Here is a 26,632-nt window from a genome sequence, read left to right on the forward strand (position 1 = left end):
ACTCCCAAACTCTGCTGACCACATAGAGGTCTCAGCTACTTTCCAAAGCCCTCATTATAGTCAGTGGAAATCTTGATAATAGAGGTTAAGCCCAGCCTACAGCAGATACCTAAGTCTAGTTGGCTTCTACGCTGATGATAACAGGAGTTTGGAAATGGGCCACGTGTGGACATCTACTACTGGTGGTCCCTTTGCCAGTGTTGCTGGCAAAGGCCCATTCCTTAGTCACTGTCAAATTTGTCTCTCTCACCAGGCTTAAAAATGTCAATAGGAGGGGGACAGCTGCTTACCCAGAGATGAGGGCTCACTCTGAGCAGTTGTACTCAGTTTAGCAAAGCAACTGCCTCTTTTCATTTCACTACCAGCTATTTAAACCACTCTCTTCTCAGTGGGTTTCTCACCAATTTTCCAACAGGCCGTCTATTCCCACATGATGTTAGGGCTCCTAAATCAGGGCTGAGGACAACTAAAAGGCAGAGCACTGACCATGGCAATACCCAACGTGCTGGAGGATCCAGCCCCCATGCCATAGATGCTGAACAGCCTCTGTTACTCCAAACTCTTCTTTAGTCAGTGAGGTACCCAAGGCTAAAAGTAACACAGGGAAAGCTACACAACGCAAAAATGCTTACAGAAAAAAATGAGAACTAATCTCTTCCTAGTGGGAGAATATTAGAGAAATCCCCTCAGTGGGAGGGAGAGAAGCCTGGAAAGAAACTGGAAACAGCGGGGTGGAGGAGGCTAAGAGGGGTGTGTAAGAGGCAAATCCTGAGGTTGCAGCGTGACAGAGCAAGAAACCTTCTCAGTGCCGTTCTGCCCTGAATGTCACGGCAGGCTGAGTGGACCAGACCCGTGTATTAACCTCAGAGCCAGACTGTCGGCAGAGACGACTACTCTTCAAGGAGTAGAAAAGCAACCAGCACAACTAGGCTCCTATCAGCAGGATCTGAGCAAACTGGCCTCCATTTTTCCTAACTAATGGAAACATGGTAGCGCGACAACTACTTTGGAGAAAAGCTGGCACTAAATAGCGAAAGCAGGTGAAGTAGGCATCATTAAATGAAATAAAGAGGAAGAAAACATAGGCCTAGTAGCAGGAAAGACTTTGCAACACAGGGCTTGTTCTCCCTGCCTTGCAGAAACCCTGCTGGGGGGAACCGGCTGTCTGGCCTGCCAACCCATGCAGTTTCTTAGTAGCCTCCCTCTGGGACTGCCCACTTGCTGAGAGGGAATTTACTCAAGACCCTACATATAGGACCTGCAGGCACCCGGGCCCTCTTTTCTCATCCCAGGTTTAGCGAAGCCATATTGGCACAGGTGCCTTCCACCAGTGAGCTTTTGGGGACTCCCTTCCAAGTGAGGGTTTTACCAATATGGATGGAGGGGGAGGGGAGGGAAAGGGCATCTCCCACTCTCTACCCAAGCGAAGCAGTTGCAGAGCAGCAAAGGCTGTCGCAGACCACGCCAGAAAGGACGTGAATGAGCACTGCTACTCTGTCAGCATGGTCCTTTGTGCAGAGCCCAGCTCACTAGAAAGAATCAAACTGAAGCATCCGGATGCACGGCTATTTCATACATGTGCAGGGCTGCACCGCATGGGCCAGGTACGTGCTGCTGCTAAGCTGCTGCCTAGCTGTAGTCCAAGCGCAGACGCTTCACTGGGAAAGAACGAAAATTTTTGAGAAGCCTGCATGTGCGTCCATGCATTTAATCAGCTACTAAGGTAGCACGGCAGAACATGTACCCTACAAATATTTAAGCCCTTAAAAAAAACCAGTCTCTTCTACAATGCCTTCTTAACGCAACATGCGTGGGACGAGACAATGTATCAAGACCTACATGTACCATACATGATAGACATTCTGAGCATGACTTGTAAGAAACCCACTCCCAATATAAAAAAGTACCCAAATGCCAGACCAAAATCTCCCCCTAAGAAGGTGAAAATGTTCTATTTACAAGAACATACTGCTTCAGTTAAAAATGCTAAAAACCATTCTCTTGAGTTTATATAAAAATAAACATGTCTACGTATGCACACACGTATTTACACACATTTATGGCTTTCGCATGCTTCACCCTTCTTCATTAAATGAGGAAATATATTCCATTACTGCTTTTTCTCCTCCTCAGGTTTTTCAGCCTCTGCTTCTCCAACTGATAAGGTGCCACTACCATACTTTTTCACTCGGGTTTCTACTCTGACAAGTCTCTGCTTCAGCTTTTGTTGAGATGAGGTGTATTCTGCCAAGAGCCTAGCAAACCTAGTCTGCAGTGTATCCAGAGCTGTTTCAAGTCTTACTACTTTTTCTTCCAAGTCTTTTGGGTCAGCTCCTGCTTTTGCTGCTTCCTCATCTATTAAATTGTCTTTCATCAGAATTTGTCGCCCTTTCTCTTCCAGAGCCTTTTTGGCTTCTGGATATTCTGTGAGGGCTTCCATTAAATCATCTTTAGACAAGCAGAACAAATCAGAATAACCAATACTCCTTATGTTGGCTGTCCTCCTGTTGCCAGATTTGCTCCCTTTGATGTTTAGGATGCTGATTTCACCAAAGTAACTGCCATCGCTTAGGACTACAAATTGGGTTATGCCATCATCCGCCACCACAGCCAATTTTCCCTCTTTAATAATGTACATTTCTCTCCCAATATCTCCCTTTTTGCAAATGTAGTCCCCAGGACTGAAGACCGTAGGTTTCAGTTTCAGCACCAGCTCAATGAGAAGTCCAGCTTCACAATCCTGGAATATACGCACTTTCTTCAGTGTGTCCAAATGGACATTGATGGCAATTTCAGCCTTCAACTTGTCAGGCAGATTTTTGAGAACTTCCTTCTCATCCACTGTTTTTTTGTTGGTCCAGAGGTAATCAAACCACTTAATAACCCTGGCTTCCAAATCCTTAGTCACTTTTCGGAAATGCATGTACTGTTTAATGGAATCGACCTTGGCCTGGAACTCTGCCCTGGAGGCATTCATGTTGGAAATCATGGAGCCCACGTTACCGACAATGGTAGCGAAGATCAGCACACCCACGAGGAAGTCAATGACCACAAAGAGATACTCTTCATCTTTCACTGGGGGAGGTGTTTCTCCAATGGTTGTCAGCGTGAGTGTTGACCAGTACAGACTGTAAATGTACTTTCTAGACAGGCGGCCGTACTCTGGAATGGACACATTGGGGTAGACCCAAGAGTCGGTTCCAAATCCGATCAGCTTCGAAATTGCAAAGTATATACACGCGTTCCAGTGGATGATGATAAGAATGTATAAGACAAGATTTCCAATACGGAACAGGTTTGGATAATTTGTCCTGGTTTCTGTACGGTCAAAAAACTCAAAAAGCCGAGAAATCCTCAGCAAGCGGTTAAATCGCAGTTCAGGGTAGTTCAAACCAAACTTCAAATATGCCAGGTCTGTTGGCAGAAGAGACAGCACATCCAGCCTGAACTGCATAGTTTTGGTATAATGATCTCGTAATTTCTTTTCATCCTGAACTAGCAAGCCTTGTTCAAGGAAGCCTTCAAAGAATAAAAATACATATTTTACTTATCAGAATAAAAGCGCAGTTCACAATTACCATCACAGTACTGAGTGACTTACATTTCAGATACCTGAGAACATTAAAACTTGTACTGTTATGCATACAGACATTGATACACTATGAGTTCACTTAATGAAAAATATTTAATTGCAAATTTAAATATTTCAAGAAGTTTCAAAGCTGATATATAATGATGTAGAACAATGACTCTATTATTACCACCTGTGCTCCCCACTGTTTTCCACTCTGTTCTGGGACAGCTGTATCCTTCTTTTAGGTATATCTTTGCAAAAAGAATGGGGGGATTAAAATGTCTCATTTTTCATGAATCATTGGCATGAGTCATAACTAAAGTTAAGCAACTGTTAAGCAATTGTGTATAAAATCAGAGTGGAATATTTTTAAATAAATACCAAGAATAAGTAGGTATAATGGACTGGGGTTTTTTTCGGAACAATATAGATAGCCTTGAGATAACGAAATCCATTTTTTATTCCCCTGAGCCATGCTTTTTCTCTCGTTAAAAAGATGTTAAAAGTGACAGGATTTTCCTTTTCATTCAGGGAAAATGGTTTACACTTTTTTTGCGGTTCTAGTGAGAGAGCTACTAAGCAGAATTTTGTACATTGGTATCCCTTCATTCAAAAGACTTTGGAAAGTATTGTATTTTAAGAATTATTAGAAGACATAAACTGTGGTAAGAGACCTTAAAACAAACTGCATCTGTGTAAGAGTTCTGACAGAAAGGCTGCCTGAGCAGTACAGCTGCAGTGCTGTTTTGTACCTCTGAAAGCTCAAGGCATTGAAAATATTCCAAAGGGAACAGCCTATGCACTGCAAAATACTTGCTGCAATTGCAAGTGGAAATGTCCAACTGTCTGCCCACTAGGCCAGTCAGGCGGAAAAGTCCACTGAGAGAAAAGCAAAACATTCCCTGTATATCAGGGATTATCACATTTTGCTAATCCCTTAGCAATCTACAAGCAGCAGCTTTCTCAGGGAGGCATCTGCTGAGGAAGACCAAGCAGCACATCCTTCTGCCCTACAGAGCACGGCTGTATTTCTGGAATGTGTGCATATCGGTACAGCTGCCTAGTGTATATGTGTGTATCTGTCTTCAGGTATCTGCAAACTGATGGTGACTACAAATGGAAGTGGTTCCTGTGCCACTAATGCGTTACCTCCCAGAGAACTGCTCAAAGAGCTGGTCAAATACGCCCTTATTAACAGAGTTACACAACTAAACAGAAAAGTTGGCCAGGCAGATTAATTTCTGACTCACAATTACTAAAATAACTTTGAAAACACCTTCCTACTGAAGGGAGATAAAAGCCCCTCAGCTCTTTTTTGTTCCCCTCACAGAACCGGAGTCCTATAGTAAAACCTTTTGAAAGCATCAAAACGCGGGGCATGCTAAACATGACCAGCTGCTGACAGACATGAATCTTTTCTGCTTCATAGTACACAGTCACTAAATAGGTGAAATACAGTGAAACAGGCCCTGCGGCTAGACAGTAGTGCGCCACAGCAAAGCTGCAATGGATCATGGTAGTTGTGGGACTACCTAGATCCCAGTTCAAAGCCAGTCCCTGCCCTTAGACAGCAGTGGGTCACACACTTCCAGGACCTTTGTCCCCAGGGCAGATGGACTTTGCAGACTTACAGAAGGCAGCAGGCACTAGCGGAGCCAGGAAGGGTTGTTAAGTGAGTTGACTAAGATTTCAACACCTAAAAGATGTGACTCCCATATCTGAGTACCTGAAACTGCAGCAGACACCTGCACTGAAGCATTCAGGAGATCTCGGTGGCAATTCTGCAGTTCCAATCCAGGCCTGCAAAGCCAGCCTTCTAACCATGCTTTAACAGCTGTGCAATCGTTATCAGGACAGCCCTGGAAACTTTATAACTTGCATTGCCTGTACATGCCCAATTTCTGCTCAGTCCTTTCCCATTACAATAACAGATATAACTGCAGAAGAGAAATTTAGTGGGCATGGTTAACTTTTTAACTACACAAAGAAGATGAAGGATCACCCCCACCCCCAAAAAAAAAAAAAGGTCAGTCTTTTGATTTAGGCTGCTATCTAAAATAGACTTTCCTGAAACAAGGTACTTGCTAAGTTTAAGAATTTGGCTTGCTATGAGTTGTGTGCTTCCCAAAGTGACAGCATTTTTAGCCTCTGTCTTGTAATTATGTTTATAACTTGTCACAAGCCATAATTAATGTCAAGCTGTCAGCATGATTAAAAAAAAAAAAAAAAAAGAAGAGCATGTAAAAATCAAAGATTAAAAAGAACTCTCATTTTTATAATGATCAGTGCAGTTTTGGACCCTTTCAAGGGACATTTTGGGGCTGCATCCGTACCAGTAAATAGAACAAGCAAGGAAACATTTTCTGGCCCTGAGATCAGCTAGCATGACAGCTTCTATTCTACATCAACTTATATGACAGCATGTAAGTTCTCCCAGCTCCCTCCAAAAATGAGACCATGAACAACACCCAACCTCTGCCCAGACACTGCTTGAGAGAGTGCTAGCTGGCACAGAACAAAGTGCATGCACCAAAGTATATCAAGGACTATTCTAGCAATTTGATGGTATGGATCACTATATGTCATTGCTTTGGCCTATATTATGACCTTGTTTAGTTTAAAACAGATATCCCTTTAAGGCTAGAATCTGTATCAGCTGGGCACACTCAAATATGAAATCTTCTCAGCCTGTCCGGACTACAGAAACAGGGATGGGAAGCTGAAGAGAACCACTTCACGCATGACATGGTATGGTGCTCACAAATACTTTAAGTTCACACTTCTTCAGGAAGGCAGGACCTGAGCAGAGGTGCGTGGGTTAATCCCATACTACCATCCTCCTAGGTTAACCATATACCACCACCAGGCAGTGGGAAACCCAGCCAGGACTTTGCAAAGGAAATACAGCTGGTGGCAGAGGGCCAGCGCTGCCGGTTCCAGGCAGAAGACTGCAGACTGGAGGCTGAGATGGGTGCCAGGTCTTGCACTTGATCAACTCAGTAATCACTTCTGAGCAGCATGCTAAATAACTTTGCTAAGAAAGCAGCACTTGTGGGGTATAGTTGGTTTCTTGCCCACTCCAATGAGCACAAGCAATATATCATGCACAGAGTGATCATGACATGCGAAGTGCCTTATTCTCCCTTCCCCACGCAGCCTGTAACAGTGGCTATTCAGTCAGCGTCTGACATGCCTATTAAGCACTGATAGAACTGAATTTAGAGACAAGTGAAATGCAGGTGTTGCGATGTCCAGCCTCAAAACAATCCAAGCTGGTCAGACACTTCATCTTCCCAAAGCCTCCATTGTTCGGTTCTGCTGGAGACAGGATACTATACTGGTCAGACCCCTTAGGGGAATTTCTGTTTCCAGCCTTTATATTCATGCTGTATCTGAAAACACTGTAAAACCCCAGAAAGACTCACCTGTCCTGAATTTGATAAACATGTCAAGAATATAGATGATATCAGAGCCATAATCCAAGAACAGCCACAATTTAATATGGTCAACTTGTAGCTCATCAAAGCAGGCTCTAAAGAAACAAAGATTAAAAAAAAATATTACACCAACTGCATAAGCAGAGTACTTGCAAATGTGTGTCCTAGCAGCATGTTAGTGCACATTAGTGGCACTGAAAAATTAAGGGCAGCATATCTCCATGCCTAGACATCTGCACACTAGAGCTATGTCTAAACAGACACTAGGATCTTTCAGAATTCAAAGGTGTTTAGGCCAGGAGCAAAGCTCAAACACATATATGCCACACAAGTGCACTTATGGAGTAATCACATATCCCTACAATTAAGCATGCATCAGATTTCATGGATATACATCTCCATTAAGATAATTCCCAAATAAAAGATTTGTTTCTGAGTGGCAAGCCACCCTCATCTCTCCCTGCCATCTGACACAGCCTAAGTGAACCATTTCCACAGCACTCAAACAGAGTTTGACTCAAACAGAGTTCCACATTTTACAAGGGAAAATAAATACTCGAGTAAAATCCTCCTGCCCTTCAAGTATCTTTATATGCATGATATTAATTTAAGATGACCCAACACTGCCCACACCCCTACCTTCTGTTCTCTACTGGGCGACTGGAAGACCTATCTCTAGCAGTGGTTACTGAGCCTAGAGTGGCCAAGACACATCTCTGCAGCCAGCCAGTAGGTGGCACACAGAGGCCACAGCCAGCGCTCATGAGGACGCTCATTGCAAGTTACAACAAATTGTTTTTAGACAAAAAGATAAAAAGAAACATTGGCCATCTATTTCCAGTGGTACGTATATCGTATATCCCTAAGGGTATATGAACTGTAAATCTTCTAGGTAAGCCACCCAAAAAATACAGCAGGGAGATAAGAGGATGACTTACATAGGAAACATAATGAGACCCCAAATTTGAAACTTAAAATTATTTTTAACTTAAATCCATACCTGCATACTATCATACACCAGTTATAGAACACGGGTGCTGCAATTATGGTCAGCCAGTTGTAGTAAATATTGCTTGAAGGATCTATCACAAAGATCTCTTTTTTCTTCCTGGAAAGTAAAACATGCAGATTTACACTGGAAATGTAACAAAGTGACCTGCTGGATCTCCCTCTTCTGGAGGCTGCTCATCTCATGATGAACTCACAGCTGCCTAAGAAGAGAAAGTATCCATGCAGGCAGCTCCAGATGAGATACCAAATATTAGCTTCATCCCATCTGACATGCTCTATTTATTTGCTTGACCCAGCTTTGGAAAAAGTAAGGAAGAATGGAAAGAAAAACACAGACATTCACATTGCCCAGGCTGAAAACCCTTCTGCATATGACCCCCACTGAAAAAAAGTAAAATGTTAAATGTTTCGTATTATCATTCCAGCTAGACAGCTATGGTCCACTGTTAGAGCAAGAGCCTTCCTTTGCAGAATAATTTTGATGTTTTTGCAAATCCTATTATGGAAATGACTCTATAAGCATGCATTTAAACAAGGAAACCACATATGTATTCAAATACACATTTACAAAAGTAAGACTCTGTGTGTGCACACATATAGTGTGTGACTAGAACTAAACCACGTATCATTATGTAAAAGCAAATTTCACACATTCACAGCCCTGGCTCCCTAGGCCTCACAACAATAAAAGATGCTAAATGAAGCGTACAGGCCTGGAATTTAAAGAAGACTTAAAGAACAGCATGGCTAATGGCACATGTAGAGTATGCTCAGAAGTGCCCTTCCGCAGCACGAGAAAGGTTGATATGGAATAGACAGCAATTAAGCATGTTGTATATAATCAGAGGAAATACGTATTAGCGGATTGTGAGGTCCACAGCTGCAGAAGTTATTCCAACAGTAATATGTGATAGTGTGATCTGTGAACTATATAATAGTGTGGGAAGTATGTGACCAGGTAATGCTTGCATATGTATTTGTGTGACTTTTCCTAATCTCCAAGAATGTAAATATATTAAAAGGTAATGATAATTTATTTCATATTTGTGTGTATTTCTGGCATTATCCCTGCTGTCAGCTGAATGTCCAGATAATTATGTTAGTAAAAGAAGCAGCTTAAATCTAGAAAGTATTTACTTTGCCATCTTCACAACAGGTTTTGAGCCATTTCTTCCAAAAAACTGGTCACCACCTCAAAACTGGTGACCATGAAATATGTCTTCATATGGCATATGAAAAATGTCTTCATATGACAGAGTACACTAACTTCTAGACATTAAAACATTTATTTTCCTTGCTGAAATGTTTTTAAACAATTTAGGCTACTGCAAAGCTCAGGCTCTCACTACACAGTAACTGAAGCCAGAAGAAAATCCTTAGAACAAAGGCTTTCTAATCAAACAAAACTTTGATTAAGTCAAGATCTCGAGACCAAGCATTTGGAAGAGATTCCTAACTACATGTCCTCATGCCTACATAGCACATGCCACCATATACATACATATAAACTTGCAGTATATTACTCTAACATACTCCTTAACTGTGAAGTCCACTCAAATGCATTCTCCTTTTATCTGCTATCATTGTCATTTTTAATGACTGGTAATACTAAATTGTACTATGTTTGGGTCAGCTTTGGGGGAACAAAACAAGAGCAGGATCCATTTCTGTCAAAAGCATTCAAATAATCTCATTTTGTTGCAGAAATACAGCATCTCCTAATCAGCAGAAGCAAACTTTAGTGATCACTAGTAATGAACTGCACCATATTAAGCAATTAAATATGGTAGTCAGTGCAAAAACTAAACTAGTAAATCTGTAATTTTCTACATGTAAGATTTTTGCTCTTTGTCCAAACCAGACTTTTGGTTCATCTGCTCTGAATCACTATAGACATTCTGGAACAATGAAAAGCCTGTGCAGATCTGCAAAGCAGGCTGCTGTCCTAAAATGCCCTTATAGTAAAAAAATTATCTTCAACAGCAAATCAAAGTGAGCAGAGGTAGCTGAATTCCCTTTTACTGACCTAGGAAGCTGTTTGTGACAGGTCTACACACAGGTCTTACAGATGCAACTGTTTGTTGAGCAGTTGCACCTTTCCAAAGCGGAAAGGCTAATATTCTGCAGCCTACAGAACAATAATTGTCGTGGAAGTGTTAGGATGAAATGCCATACCATGCTTTGTAGTGTAGGAGGTGTGTTACAAACACACATTCATTCTTTATACTTACTCTTCTTTTTTTTTATCATCTTTTTTGTCATCTTTTTTGTCATCTTTCTTTTCCTCTTTTTTTTCCTCTTTCTTTTCCTCCTTCTTTTCCTCTTTCTTCTCCTCTTTAACATCTTTCTTTTCTTCCTTTTTGCTGTACAACATAATGTAAGGCTTAGCAATATTACCGATATTCTAGCAGTTAAGGGAGAGGGTGGATGTTGAGGTACAGGAAACTAGACTAGACTCCAGGCACAGTAGGATAGGGATCCAACTGGTAAAAACGGTTTACAGGCTGAGGCCTCTCGAACTGACACCACCACACTATCACATCAGGTAACTAGCTGGCTGATTCTGTGCATTAGTCACCCACGCTTTCCTGACCTTTTCAGACATCAGTGCTCCAGGCTGATTTTAATTAAATGCTTCCAGTGTGTTTCATTCTTTAGAACTCAGGCATTTAAAAAGAAATTTATCAAATTATAATAGAACTTGAAATGGCTTAACAAACTGTCAACATTCTTCACATACACAAAACCTCAGTGACTGTCTGAAGCTTTAATGGTAATTAAATGAAATGAGGCTGAATTTCTTCTCACAGTTCTTTAAAACCGATATAGCTGTGATTAATTAATTACCTCTGGCTTCAACAATTGCCTTGGAGAAGAATCCCAGTCAATGTTTGAACAAAAGCAGCAAACGTAGAGAAAAGAGGTATGTCTCATTTAACTACACAGTAGTCATTTTATAAATGCTCATATTACTCAGATCAGAAAAAGTCTACACTGTGAATGGCAGTCCTGTCTATGAATGTGCTTGTTACAGGGAGAAAGAAGCACTCCAAGGGAGAAGACAACAGTCACCAATTTTAAGATAGTATCATAGAATCATACAATCATTAAGATTGGAAAAGACCTCTAAGATCATCGAGTCCAACCATCAACCCAACACTACCATGCCCACTAAACCATGTCCCTAAGCGCCTCATCTAATAGTAGTAGCTTTCACCTATCAGCAATGAGCACCTGTTCTGATTCTTACCCTTAGACATTTCCATAGTGATGCAGCACCACAATGTAATTTGGAAAAACCCAGACTCATTTGCTAAAAAATGCTGAGATCCTACACTCCTCCATGTCCACGGAAATACCTACCAAGCTGACCAACACCACTGAAATCTTTAAAATTATACACTGCAAGGAAGCATAACTGGAGGAGAAAAGAACCTTTGGGTTGACTGATCTTCTATTTATACATGCATCTCAACTCAAAGAAACAGTTCTTCATTTACCAAGGCTGATTTCTACACCGCAGTGGGAACTGCCACTCAGGTATTTATTTCTCTGCCACTGACCCCCCTGGACTTTTATGGCTTCTCTTTCAAATCTGCCCAAAAAACTCCGTCCTATTTTAAAAACATGTCAGGATTTCACTGCACGTTACTATGCATGGAGCCTGATCCAAAGGCTAATTCACAGTTGCTGTTGTTAGCATTAACATAGCTCCTCAATACTTCAAATATCTGGCATTCTTACCAGAAAGGAAGAACTACGAGTAACATAGTTTTCAAAGGGCAGGGCCACTGTACATTTGTGGATGTTGTTATGCAGGGAAAATGAGGTTGAGATAGAGAACCAATCAAAAAGTCTCAGTGGTGGTGAACTTTGGAGGGAATATTTTGACAATTCCAACTTCCTGCTACATTTTGTTTTAAAAAAGAGAAAAAACATTATTTCACACAGCATCTAATGCCAATACTTCTTTTCCTCTGACCTGAGATCTCCTACAACTCCTCTGTCAACTACAGGTATCTTTCCTAAGTGAGATTCTTCCTTTTCTGTGGCCTCTGTTCATCTCTCTATTGCGGTAACTCCCAACTTATCATACTCCCACCTACTTGTAGTCTGGCGGTGGAAGTCACTCAGAGGAAAAGGTTGGCCATAATCAAAGACTTGAAAGCACCACCTACAGTTCCCCAAGGGCGGGCACTCTTAGGTCTTTAACATAATGAAAAACCCAAAGCTTCAAAAAGACCTACATCTTTTTTTCTTTATTAGTGCTACTGAGTAAACTGGAATCCAGTAACTAATAAAACAGTTGTTTGTGCCTGTCCTCTTTCACAGCAATACAGTGGCATCCATTCTGTGTTTCCAGTACATTAAAAGGAGCATGCATCTTCAGACTTAGAAAACATGTCTTCATCAGCCCCTGTAAAAACACTGTCATAGTCTTTGAACAAGTCAAGTATTTGCATTTCTCATCTGTCAAGTACTTTGCAAATCAAGTATGTTTCAGACTGCCAGGCAGGCAGACAGACAAGTGTTGTCTTCATTTAAAAATAATGAAACATTGGAAGGATGAAAGTTTTGCCCAAGGTACATGAGTCATTGTCAGAAACAGAGTAAGAAAGCAGTATTTCCATCCTAGTCGGTCCTTTGGGCCCTGACTAGCAGGCTAGGCTCCAGGCTTTTAGCACTTTTTTTATACCAGTCTAAATAAAATTCTGCACATTTCTGTCACTGTTCACTGCACACTGATTTTCCTTTTTAATGAAAGTTATGCAAACCAAATCAAAAAGTTGCTTCAGGAGCACGAAGACCTCTTGTTCAGGTATGTGCACAAAGGTTTTGCAGCATCATTTAGAATGTACAGTTTGAGCCTGCCCGTGATGGAACCATTTGGAGAAAAAAACAAGAGTTTCCTAAAAGTATTTCTGACGTCATCAGAATCTGTCCTGATTTTTTTTAATTTTTGTTTTCATCTGGAAAGCAATGAAAAAAATTAATTATCGTCATGCATGAGAACAGAACTGCTGCTGGATGCTACAGAGTAGATATGTCCTCAGACAGCTGTGGTCTAAGACATGCAACAAACATTGGTGTTGGGTGATTCACCTTTTCAAGAGATTTCTCTTTGGTCTAACACCATGAAATATCTTGTCAAATACATAAAATAGACTCCAAAGGACAGCTTCTGTCAGAGCTTCTGTTGCAATGCAAGCCTTATTATATTGCCCATCACTCACTCTACATCTACACCAACAATATCTGCTGAACTGAAACACACATTTCAAAAAGATGGTTAGTTTTCATTTAGACTGCACACACGAGTGTTTTCTTGGTACCCTGATGAGTGTCCACTTCTCATTTGACAACCTGAAATTTTTGGGGCACTTGATTTGCAAAAAGGGACTAGTATGTTAAAAGAGGAAAGTAATTATTAGAAAATTAATACATGAATCTCATTTAAAAACTGAAGAATTAATAAATCAATTGGCAATGAAGTAAAATCAGCCAGCTGAACTAGAGGAGGTAGGGACTAAATGCTTAATCAAATTCACTCCTTGAGAGGTAAGGGTAACTTCAGACAAAAAGAAGTTCACAGGGAGCATGAAGGATGCTTTTCATACTAAGAAAACTAGATCTATCTTTATAATTAAACTATATTCTTAGGAAAGGCTTAGGAAGAGGTAAGGAGTTTATACTACAAATATAACTAGGCTGGAAAGGGAAAAAGAGAAGGAGCTAGTAGTAGGAAGGTGTTTGGAAGTTATCAGTACTCACTCTTCGTTGGTGTTGTTGCTATAGTTGACATTAAACCTGGCCAAGGGCCAGTGACTGCAGCAAGTTAAATAAAACACATTAAAGAGTGTAAAGACTATTGGTATTTCATATACATGTTTACCGACATGACGAACTGACTTACTAGCTTCTCACATATCCACTGATAAGATCAGGAAGGTCAACTTTGACTGCAGTGATAAGTCCCTTTGCATAACTATCTCAAGGCACGAGTTTCTTTTTACCAAATGTGCTTGGCATACACATTTGTGACCACATCTGATGTTTGAAGCTTGTTCTCAGGTGCATTAGTGCATGGCAACGTGCATCTCATTATTTTTAGCCCTGTACTCATTTGGCTACTGTCTTAAGCTTCCTTCAATCCTTTCAAGTCTTCTTCACAGATGCAATGTCAAGGCTTGTGGATAAGTAACAAGCATACCTACCACTGCTGCAGAACTAAACCTTCATGATAGAACTGGGAGTTACTGTCACATGGCAACAGTGTAAAACTGAGAAGGGAAGGATGGATACTCCCAAATTCGCTTCTTCTAATAGCCTTATATAGAGGTTTGTTGGCCCAGGATCAATGTTGTCCTCTAGTTACTTCGAATCTGCAGTTGCAGCTGATCCAGACGTCTGAAAAATCAGACAACAGTCTGGCTAATTCAACAAAATGTGCTTTTAAGCTGAATTTCTAAGGAGTAGATCAAGTGATGATAATAAGGCTGTGCTGGACCACAACAAATCAAGGTAACCTGTATCATGCACAGCCCTTCAACGGTTCTTGCTTTAATCTGAATTATTAGCTGAGATTTTGAGACAAATCAACTTATTACTTGCCTACCTACCAATCTTTAACTATGCAAAAAAATATGGCAGTCTATGCTTCAAAGCATAATGTGAAACAGAAAGTCAACTTTCACCTTAGGACTTCATTTTCCTCTTTTAGCTGGAGTTAAATTTAAAACACTGTATCATATATTTATAAAGTAATAATAATTCATCAAGTCAAAAGACTGTAAACACATAAAGGTTTCTCTTGCAAGCCTCTGTTGTGTTATTGGAAAAATCTTAAGATAAGACTGAAGCTGCCTTCCATACCGAAGACTGAGTATGTACTAATAAGTTAAGTCAGCAGCCAAAAGATTTTCTCATTTCTGCATCAGAAGCCTTCTGTAATGTTAGCAGCCTAACTCCTGAGTAGGTTGTTGTGGTTTAACCCAGCAGGCAGCCAAACACCACACAGCCGCTCGCTCACTCCCTGCCTCCCGCAGTGGGATGGGGGAGAGAATCGGAAAAAAAAAGTAAAATTTGTGGGTTGAGATAAAGACAGTTTAATAGAACAGAAAAGGAAGGGTTAATAATAATAATGATAATAATAATAATAATAATCATAGAATATACAACGTGAGTGATGAGTGATGCACAATGCAATTGCTCACCACCCGCCGACCGATAACCAAGTAGTGATCACTACCTCCTGGACCACGCCTCCTATTTATACACTGAGCATGACAGCATATGGTATGGAATACTCTGTTGGCCAGTTGGGTTAGCTGTCCTGGCTATGCTCCCTCCCAGCTTCTTGTGCACCTGGCAGAGCATGGGAAGCTGAAAAGTCCTTGACTAGCAGGGTACTTAGCAACAACTAAAAGCATCAGTGTGTTATCAACATTCTCCTCATACTAAATCCAAAACACAGCACTAGGAAGAAATTTAACTCTATCCCAGCTGGAACTAGGACAAGGTGTAACAAAGCAATGACACATTTTGCACAACTGCTTGTTTGGAGTTTCCTAACAGTCACAGATAATGTGCATAACATTAACGTCCTGAAAAGCCACGACCAGCAACATTCTAGATTCCTGAAATAGAAATTGCATTCATCCTCAGCAGAGAGGAGTTTAGCAACATCAAGTTGCACAGGCAGCATATGATAAAATTCCAGTTCTGAGAAACCATTCTGCCTGAAGCAGCATGATCAAAATCCTTTACTTCAAGATCTTTGCCACAGTGCGTTTGAGGGGAAAAAAAAAAAGTATTATGCTGAAACCATAATACTTCAGTTATGTGAAATTCCTGGGCAGCATTAGGTACTCTGTTCATCTCCCATGCTGAGCTCCTTACCCTCTTCTTAAAATAAAACTCACACCCTAATCACCAAGAAAATACTATAACCTCAGTCGTCTTCCTTTAAAGTATAAACACATCCTCTTACCTGTTTGCTCCCCCAGGCCGCTCACGGATACCCAGCAAGGAGCGGATGTTACTTTGCCTACTGGACACCTCTATGAGCTCTGGCCCTTGGATACGTTCTAGGAAAGAATCAGGTCTTTGGTCTTCATGCTGCAAATGTCTTGTGGCCCACGACCTCACAGATACAACAAATCGTGACAGCCTGCATGGAACAGACATACAACATTGACTGAACCAGACAAGAACATCAGATGGCTTAAATCATGCCCACAAAGAGAACCCCAGTAGGATTTTTCTCCACTTCTCCACCTGCCATGAAATTAAACTTGATGGATTAACTGTGTGAACCCAGTCACTTCCCACAATTTCATACATCACCTTTTGCAGTGGATCTGGAAAGTATCTCACAAATCAGTTCCTAGTATCAGTACCGCAGGAGCAACAGAAGAATATTCTTGCCAAGTGGGGGTAAACCAAGTGGTTGGGGTGGGGCAGTTGACTTCTCACAAACTTCTTACATTGTATGATAATGGGGGAATCCTGGACTGACAGAATTAGGAGATATAAAATACTCACAGGATCACATGCTCAAGGGCTGGTATACACAGTGGAAACAAAAGCTGAATACTTGGTGAGGGAGGATGGACTTTGAAATAAAGAATGTTAACAATTCAGCCACTTTCCCTGTGATTGTAAAGGGTCTGTCTGCAGACGTATTAATTGTCTATCACATATAAACCCACCTACTGCACAGGAAGCACTATTTCCTCATCCTAAATTTCTAGCAGAGCACTGAAATGAGATAAGCAAAAAAACATGACAACGTAATTAATTTGTCACTGTATCTTCTTCTCTACCCACTAATTCACATCACAAATCTTTACAATGTTTTCTGTCAAAGTTCAAAAGGAAACATGTTTCTGAAAAATTGAAAATAATGGAGACTGAAATCTAGAAAAGCGATTATATTTATTACCCACGCAATATATTGTATTATTTCCTATCAGCAGTCTAGTTTGGACAAAAGTGGTGTTAATTCAGGTTTCCCAAACTTGGCCTCAAAAACAGCATAACGAAATCCTGAACAATGCTTAACTTCTTACAGAGACCTTGGGCTACTCAAGGAAAGCTCTCTACATTCTCTCTGCATTGGCTAGTATTACATATGCTCAGAATCCACAAAGAGGTGAACAATTTAAATCTTATGGTAAAGTACTCTGCCTGTTGATCGCTGTTCTCAAGGGCCTAACTACATCTCCTCATGGATCTTGCCCAGGTTCTCTTACCGTGAGATAAAAAGGACAAAAAAAGTAGGAATAATATCACATACCAGAAATTAGAGAAAGATATTTCTAGTTTTTTAGTGCTATACCAAGATAGCATCATATAAATCATCTACAATTTCCAACAATTAAGAGAATCCAAAGCCTAAAAGAATGCAAAAGAAAAGAAAAGCTCCACATAAAAGTCTGAGATTATTTAATAGATTCCTCACTCTATTCAAAAAACACTGCATAAAATTAAGCTACAGAATTCTTCTCTTTGCCTGAACAGAACTCAGCTTTACATAAGGAGTGGTATGGAAAACTGCTATTATGGATGTTCTTACTTACATTGGAAAATAAAGCTTTTTGATGAGACCTGTTAGTTAAGGAGCAAACAGATTTTACCAATTAAGATTGAGAGCCTCTCTATTTGAACAAAGAAATAGAATTTTCTGATTTTTGCCATGCTATATTATTTTCATATTTTTGTCCTTTACATCTCAAAGTAAAATACTTGGTGAAGTCTATCAGATGCTGTTGTCTTATGTCCTTGAGAGTTTACATTCAAGAGGCATGTTATGTTACCATAATATTTAAATTGCTAAGCATTCATGTCTTCATCACAGGCCTCCTTGTATATTCAGAGCATAAGTAACTGTAGCTACACACATGTAATTCAAACTATCTTGAAAAAGGGTAAAGAACAATATAAACAAAGACTAAAAAGGAATTTCTCAATATGAGTTTATATTTTTATGTGCTTTATGTTTACACAAAACACACACCTATAAATGTTTTGCACCTAAAACCAACTTCTTGCACCTCAAACCAACTTCTTGCAGACTTTGTAATCTACACGCAGTGGTGTCACTATCTGACAACCAAACAGGGAAATACAAGTTTATTCTGCACCATCCAAAAGGCTGAAGTGTAAACAACACTCTTTAAATGACTCTAGTTTTATAATAATTTTTTTCTTTGCTCTTTGAAATACACTATTCTTAAACTGAGTGTGGTCTGTATTGTGTGTAACAACGGTATCTGAAGACAGAGCTCTGTAGTCTCAGCTGGAAATATTTAAAGCAGACACAGTAAGTTTTTGAAGCTCCACTTCAGGTTGACGTTTAAGTCCCAGTAAAGTAAATGACTTAAGCAAATAGTTGACTTGAATTTTGCTGACTAAGGCTCCCAATCCATTATAAACATAACTTGATTCTAAAAACTGAACTCTTGCACTCCCTCACAAGAGCCCCTGTCTCCTCCCTTGCCAGAACCATCTACCAACAGGGAACAATCGTTATGTCTTGTTTGATAGGAAACAAACATTGCATCAGCTATCAGCCAAAACCAAACACTTATCCATTTACTTTACAGTCCAGCCTCACTTCATGCATTTCCTCAGCGTTCAATATATTTTTAGATCTGATCATGTAAATTTTTTTTTTTTAATTCAGACTAATTTGTGTGAGCTCGTTCAGCATCTCTAGGATTCTAAGGTTTTTATTAGCAATGAGTAAGCAATGAGTTCAGAACGAAGGTCAAAAGCAGCTTCTGTTACTTTTTATAGACTTTTTTCAGCTGGACTCCATCTATTTTCTTTGGAAAGTGATAGTTCTTTTTACTTTGCCTCCAAATTGTGATCAGTCTCTTTCAACAATTTAAACTTAATACTGGAAATGGTATTAGTTAGCACGTTACCTTGCCATTGCTCCCCTGCCTGTGAATGAGCTCGTCTGGGACTCAGATAGATGTCTTCCCTCCACAGAAATGACTCTCTGCAGTTCTGAAGATGCATCCTCACACAGCGAATGGGTTCTGCAAAAGCAAATTTTTTTTAAGAATTCCATACAGCCTCCAGCAGACTTCCCCCCATCTGATTCTTTCCACCACTACATCAGGAAACAACGCAGCAAACTGTCTTCTTCCTAGTAATATGGCATACATTTGACAAACATAGAGCTAAGCCTATACTCCTACTTTTCTGGAGCCATCCAACACGAAATGAAGTCAGTGGAGGCTCTGCCATCCATTCCAGCAAGCTCAGAAGCTGATTCCTTACTGGTCAGTACTACTCTGGTGTGCAGATACACAATTATGGGAAGAATGTTTTCTACTCTAACACCTCATGTAAGGCATCAGCAGCTTTCCTTCAACATAGAGTTTATTCCCACGGGGCTTTAAAGTGACTGCCCACTGTTTTTTTCAGTGTTGCTCTCCTAGACATTGTTTGGGTTTAACAGTCTGGAATTTCTACCAGGTTGGTTCCTTTTTATGACTCAAAGCAAATATGCATCTCTTTTTGCTTTCACTCTTGCTCGGACTGAAAGGGAAAATGGTGGTTTTACAGTAGTTAGCCCTGAAGCAGCACCACTGCTGTTCTTACCAGCCTGTTGCTGCCGCTGCACAACTGCAGGCCTAGTGCTGCTAGCTTTTTAACAGAAACTTCACCTGTTGCATAGCAAAACAGGCTACAGATCTTCAGGGCTGCTCTCGCAGCCATGAGATGAAGCACCTCAGGCTTACTGCCGCACATGGAGAACACTACAACAGCCCTGTTGCACACAACTGCAGACAGTGATTACAACGTTAAGCTACGTTGCAGTGTCTGCCAACTGCCATGAGTTCCCGTAATTGTAAGACTACTTATTAGCACTGAAATAATTAGCATTGAGACAAATAGATGAAATTTTAGCCTCATCTTTCAGTAATGGAGTTTTGAAATTGACTTCACTGGAACTTGGACTTTACCATGGCTCACTCTGGATTTTTTTATAGAACTCCTAGGGTTTTCTCTGTATTTTTCATTCTTTAACATTCACTTTTACAAGACTTTGTCACATCCCTTAAGGATCACTTTTTCCCCCCTTTGTAATGCAAACAAAAACTCTCACTTGAGTCTGTTAATCTGTACTGCCAGGAAAACACTGACTCTAAAGATACTTGCAGTATCTTCATAAGAATTGGCAACAGCATTTTGAATGCCTACAAAAGGATAATTAGCAACTTAATTTTGTGTGTACTCACAGCTGAGAAACTGACAAACAGAGAATTAAGACTTTATTATTTCTACACAAAGAACTATGCAAAAAAAAGATAGGTCCTGCCACTCCCAGAATTCTCAACTTGTTAACTCTTTTCTTCTTCTCTTCTAATAACAAGACACCAATAGACACTGCTTAGTATTGAAAAACTTTTATAACCTAGTTTATGCTGTGGGTGCTGAGAATATTGTGGATGCCAAAGTTAACATGGCTTCTAGGGGAGAATGAACAAACTCATGGAACAGAAATCCATTACGGATTACCAGATACACAGAGCCTGCATTCAGCTCAAGAAGTCTCCTAAGCTGGATGCTGGGAAAGTATTAGGGGAAAGTGTGTTGCATATACTTGCAGTTTGCCTGCTTTTTTTTCTTTTTCCTGGAGCATCTGCCTACAGACCTGCTTTTAGACTGTACTGCTATGGCTGATTTTAAGTCCTTTTATTCCTTTTTATAGAAAAATAGAAATTTTGTGTGATCTTAGACAGCAATATATTCTAACATTGCTACTTCTGTTCTTACTTACCAATTATTACTATTTTTGAGTCCTGAAAATACATTTTTAAAATACAATAGTGGGAGTTCTTAGAAAATAATTTTAAGTGTCACAATTCAGATGTGAAAAAAAATTGTATTTTGCAGAAATAGATAGCCTTTCATGGAGGCTTAAGCCAGTATCTTTTATTTCACATTAGAAGTTTGCATTCAATCAGTGACTCAGGTAATGAGGAGTATCTCACTAAGTTGCAGTAACTCAACTGCTTTCAGTGACTGTACATTAAGTTGTTATATTTGCTCTAAATATAGGTAATTAAATATAAGGGTAACGAAATAAAGTTATGAATAATAATACAGAAAATAAAGTAAACATGGATTAAAATACTTTAGGTATCCTTCCAAGTAGAATTTAAAAAAGAAAAAAGATTGTCAGAGTGCATTCTTTATCAGTCTAAGAAAACACTACACAGAGGTCAGGCCCAGGAAATCAGGCCAATCAGACTTTTTCTGAAGTCTCAGAGGGAGATCTATTTCAATTTTATTAGCCTCCATAAGCATACTGAAATACAATGAACACCATGTGATGTTCTACTTCGATGTAACTGTGCTGGTTTATCAGTGAGAACAAGAGGAGTTGAAAATTGCTCTCCAAAATGTACTGTTAACTATCCTTCTTATTTCTGTTTTGTAAATTTGTTTGAGTCCCAGTCTCTCTTATTACCGATGTTGCTGTGCTTGGGCATCTGCTAACAATAAATGAAAGGCTAAAAATGAAGAGCTCAGCTTTATTTTGAGTAAATGTCTAGGAAGGCAATGCAGAACAGTGCAGAGATAGCTGAGTGAGCTCTAAACAAGCTAGATCAGGTACCAAAAGCAATACTGTCCTACTAGTTCCACTCAATCAGCACAGAGTCATACTTGCTAAGTACATCATCTGTTAAGTGATTCGTGTGCATGATTATCACCTCCATACTCCTCAGCAGTGTGGAAAGCTGTGCTCCAGTGTCCCTACACAGGCTCATCATATTTTGTGCGTCTGTAACATTGAGTTTCACCAACTGTCTGTCCTCTTGCTAGCAGTAGCTACAGGGCACTTAATGGCACCGTCTAAAACCCAATGTTTTGAATCCAAGCTATGGCTTTTGGTGTCTGGAGCCAGAAGTATGTTGAAGAAATGTTTTAATCTAGGTGAAAGAAAACGGCATGCTTAATGTGACCTGAGCTGAACACCTTGCAATTTGATCCAGAGTCCCATAAAACAAATGAAAAATTTCAAATTATTTAAATCACTCTTTGGCCAGATTCTTACCAATAAGTGATCAGACACACTCACTGAAAAATTTGTATTCTGTAGGAAAAAAAAAGGCAAAACTCTCAGACTCAATTGCTGGAATCAAATTGGGTGGATTATGGGCTCAACTAGTGAAGTTTTGAAGTCTATATTTTTATTTTGGTTGCTTGACTGTTTTTAAGAAAAACAATTTTCTGATTACTCTACATGTGCATCAAGAATTTCTACAACTAGGTTTATGTTATAACTAAATATCACAATTTGTAAATAAATTCAGGTATACCTTACAAAAAAGTTATAGATATAACATGTGTGGACAACTCAGGAAAATCAAAATAATTTTGTGGAAACAGTACTAAAGTGCTTGCATTTCACTTTTACAAATACAGCTTATATGTATCTGCAACAGGATCAGAAAACAATACACAAAGGATTGTGTATTGCCAGGCAACTCTTATGTCTGATATTACACAGCAATCACAAACATATTCCACTTTAATTCACACAAATGCAAATCAAAAAGTAAATCTAAAATGAACCCTTCCTTCCATTATTATAACTCCCTATTATAAAACTCATATACTCATTCCTGACTTTCCTCAACCCTGTTCAGATAATACAAGAGGCCTTATTTGTCAGATGGCTTTATATTGATGCAGAAGGACAGTTAGAGATGGGGCTTCTGATGTAACACCTTCAATGCATTGGCATAGTTTTTAGTTTATTTTTACACAGACAGACTCATTCCCACCTGGACTCCATGAGCTTGTGTGGTATCTGCAGCAAAACAGTAACCACTGCCATTACTATCCAAGGGTGTTACACGGTCTGAGATCAACATGAGAAGAGAATACGCAGTGTACCAAGAAATAAAGAGCAGGTTACAAAGCAGAAACATCAGCAGATTATTGTGCCTCCTTGGCTTATGCTGAAAAATATTTTATTTCCACGGGGGTAGCACTGTCACTATATCTTAGAGAAAACTCACTGACACTGAGGTTTCTGCTCCATGTCTCTTCAGCTCTCTAAAGGCCAATTTATTCCCATGCTTTCGAGGTATCTAGCGCAGTAAGCTCTGGGAAGATATTTACATCAGCTCCTGCTTTGTACCTGTCCCTTGCCTTGACTTAATTTGGCTCTAAATTTGCACAAAGATCTTCATCAAACCCTAGAAGACCATTTTCACCTATAATGAAAATAGGTGCAAATAATTCAGAATTTTCATTTAGTAGTAATGGTTTTGAAGTTCGGATCAGTTAAACAGCAATTGCTGAAGCCCTTTTGAGTAATGACTATGAGCCAGACTTCAAGGGCGGGATTTGGCTCCAGATGGCAGTGACCTAAATTAGCGTTTCTAATACAAGCTGAGTATCTAAGTTCCCATTATAGTCAATTGCCATCTCAGGGCTTGATTCAATTGCCTCAATATAGGAGTCTAATACCATTTGGAATACCTCAAAATACTTTATCTGACCTCTCCAGAGCACACAGATCTCACCTCATATGCACTAACCCCAGCTAAATGCTTCAGATACTCTATGGTATCTCAAATAGCTTTAGATGCCTATTTTAGGCAACTAAATATGTCTCATAATGGACACAGCCAAACGAGCCTGAAGAGCTATCCAACTTCAGGGTAAGCTGAACAGTTCCCTAGGCTCCACTGACTATTAGTATTGACTATACCTCCACTGATGACAGCAGGAACTTAGACACCTAGTCACATAAAGACACTGAAATCCAGGCACAGCTGAATCCTATTTCCAACTTTTAGATAGCCAACCTGTGTCTATAAGCTAATGTGCTGCCTGTCCTATTTGAGCTGTTTCTATACAGAGGCTGGATTTTAAAAATGAAGATTCACTTGTTATTTTTTGTTTTAACAAAATGGACCAACTTTATAGCACACTACACTGTAAGAATATGGGCACATGAATCACCTACTCCAGCACAACTGAGAATGACGGTTTAAAGATCATCAGCAGCTTTCTGTTAACTGTTTCAGTGAATGCTTTTCCTTGATAATACCTCATTCCACAGCAGAAAAGCACTTAAGCAAATTCTTAGCATTAAGCATAAATTTAACACCCATTGACTTTAATGAGAACTAAGTAATGTGCTTAATTGCTTTGTTGAACTATAGCCAATAGGAGTTGGAGGAAGATAAATGCAAAGGAGAAATGCTGCTGCTCTAGAAAACCTGTTTTTTTTCCAATGTCTATAGTTGTGTATTTTGCTACAAGACAAAGAAGAGCTAAAATTTTGAATGGGATCTATCTTTTGGTACAGACATATTTTAAAACAAATCTGAATTAAAAAAATGTGTATCAGAATTCTTTGAGTGGTATTACAAAGGTATTGTATATACTTACTAGCAATCACTTCAGCAATCCAAAAACCTCAAATGAGTTCTCTTTTACAGAGTGAGATTGTATCTTTTTACTCATCTATGAACTCCTGTAACTAATGCTGATAACAGCAAACTTTCTTTTAAATAAATGGCTCTTCAAGACCATCATGATCATGATAAAGTGCAATTCATATTTCAGTCCCTCTATCTGTCATAGCAAGTCATTGCCTCTGAAACTGCAGATGACTGCAGTGATTTAATTCTACATTTAAACCTTTATAACCACACTCTCACATCCCTGCCAGTAATTCCATTCTGTGAGCTGCCAATCACTGATATCCTCTACAAAAAGGACGTGAAAAAAAGGAAAGGAAGAAGCTCATTTCTATCTGTTTTTTCCCTGTTTCTGAGATATCACTGTAAATGGAGACAAAGGGACACGGCTCTTGCAAATCTCCCTAAGGAGACCATGGGGTAGTATAACTAAGTCAAGCAAGCCATACTGTGCAGAATAAAAGCAGCTCCATTTTCACTAGTGTAGGTACACCTACATGACAGAAAGTATCATGTAAGCAAAGCAGAAACTAAAAAAGGACCAATTCAAACAGGACAGGGATCACACCCATACTAGGTGCTAGGGGCATGCAATCCAAAATTATCATAACGCAGGCAGTCCTATCAGGATTGTGAGTGCTCTAGTCTGGGTACACATTTGAACAGCAAGAGACAGTCTGACAAGGTCCACATAGCAGAGGTGGTTGACCGTAACAAGCCAAAAGCAGAACACTTTTTCCAGCCTGTACAGGTGCTGTGGATCATCAAACACTTTTCTGTAGGCCCAGCAGGGTTTGCCCAGACTAGGCAAATGACTAGTACTGTGTAAAATGTTAAGTGCAAGCTCACTGGCACATTTTAAACAGCGACTCTAAAACTATCAAAACAGAGAAAGGTGAATGTAAAGAAACTGTTACAGGTCCACTGTACAGTGAGAAGCTCTGAAAAGCCAGTACAAAAATGTTGATATTCTTTATACACTACAAATGTTTCCTATCACAGGAACTAAGCGATTTGCAGAGGCTACTTTTAAAAAAAACTTCCCGAGGCTTTTCACTGCATGGCACTGGGAAGATCCCTTTTCCTCCAAATCCCACAGACTGGGGGAAGCACAGACCCTGCTATCTGCGTGGTGACCTGAGAAAGAGGTTTCTCCTTAATAAATTGATGTAATTCCCACTGATGTGAAAATGGGGTTTATTCCTGAGGTAATACAGATTCTGGTTCCAAAACTGCAAGCCATGACAACCTTCCTGTTGCAGTCTCTTCTGTACATTAGATATGCATTGTTAAGTCATGTAAGTGCACTGGGTCAACAACAGCATGATGTAACACTCCCATAATGCAGAGCTAGAGGAGTGCCACAAATTATGCAGCAATCTGTCCTCTTGACTGTAATGAAAGCAATATATTACCTGATACAGCCATTTTCAATCCTTTCAATATCTTCATCGGTAGTTCTGACAGACAGTCTGTGCATACCAGGGTAGGAGTGCTGGGTGTTGATTTTTGCCATTTTGCTTTACATATCAACATCTAAATGACAGCTGAAACAAGGGAAAAAAACCATTTTGTTAAGGCTGCAAAAGAAATGTGCTCAGTACTTAAAAAGAGCGATTTATTAAAACAATGGAACAGCAAAAAGCAAATTCAACCATTTCAAGAATAGCCAGTGATATTTACACACAGAACATGATACCCATTTCTGGATTTATTTGCACTAGACAGAAAAAAGTGCTAGTAAAAGAGTAACAAAGAAAAGTGTAACCGAAGAAAAGGGTTACATGACACTATATTCTTTTTAGTCTCTGGACCTTCTGAATCCTTACACTGTCATACCTATTATCCATAGTGAAACTGCATTTAAAATCTCATTAAAAGAAGATTACAGTTAGAAAGCCAACCTAAAAAACCTAAGTAATACATGTGCTAGGACAACCCATTCCACTTTAAGTTGATCCCCTTGTGCTAACTTTATCTATTTTATGATGAAATTTTTTATTCTGAAGATGCATATTAATCAAGCAGATAATTAATGAAATGTATCCCTCAGCTTAATATATGCTATGCATTAATTCTGTATTATCTAAACTCTGCACTAAACACATACTACGTTTTTTCCCATTTATTTTCAGATGTCATTT

General features: G+C 39.6%; 1 protein-coding gene across 2 annotated transcripts; it reads right to left on the minus strand.

Moving 5' to 3' along the window:
* Positions 1-1,787: 1,787 nt before the first annotated feature.
* CNGA3 (cyclic nucleotide gated channel alpha 3) lies at positions 1,788-26,035 on the minus strand. 2 transcript variants are annotated; one of them, XM_009584322.1, is made up of 8 exons: positions 25,904-26,035; positions 18,954-19,070; positions 16,013-16,192; positions 13,795-13,848; positions 10,254-10,385; positions 8,012-8,119; positions 7,000-7,106; positions 1,788-3,519 (listed from the first exon to the last, which is right to left on the minus strand). In XM_009584322.1, exons 1-8 carry the CDS (start codon positions 26,002-26,004, stop codon positions 2,111-2,113), a joined length of 2,208 nt encoding a protein of 735 aa, XP_009582617.1. In that variant the 5' UTR covers positions 26,005-26,035; the 3' UTR covers positions 1,788-2,110. The 2 variants fall into 2 exon arrangements, with proteins under 2 accessions (XP_009582617.1, XP_009582618.1); XM_009584323.1 differs by lacking the exons at positions 10,254-10,385; positions 13,795-13,848 and having other exon boundaries at positions 2,111-3,519; positions 25,904-26,004.
* Positions 26,036-26,632: the final 597 nt, after the last annotated feature.

Source organism: Fulmarus glacialis, unplaced genomic scaffold (genome assembly GCF_000690835.1).
Source record: "Fulmarus glacialis isolate BGI_N327 unplaced genomic scaffold, ASM69083v1 scaffold27118, whole genome shotgun sequence".
Classification (NCBI taxonomy): Eukaryota; Metazoa; Chordata; class Aves; order Procellariiformes; family Procellariidae; genus Fulmarus; species Fulmarus glacialis.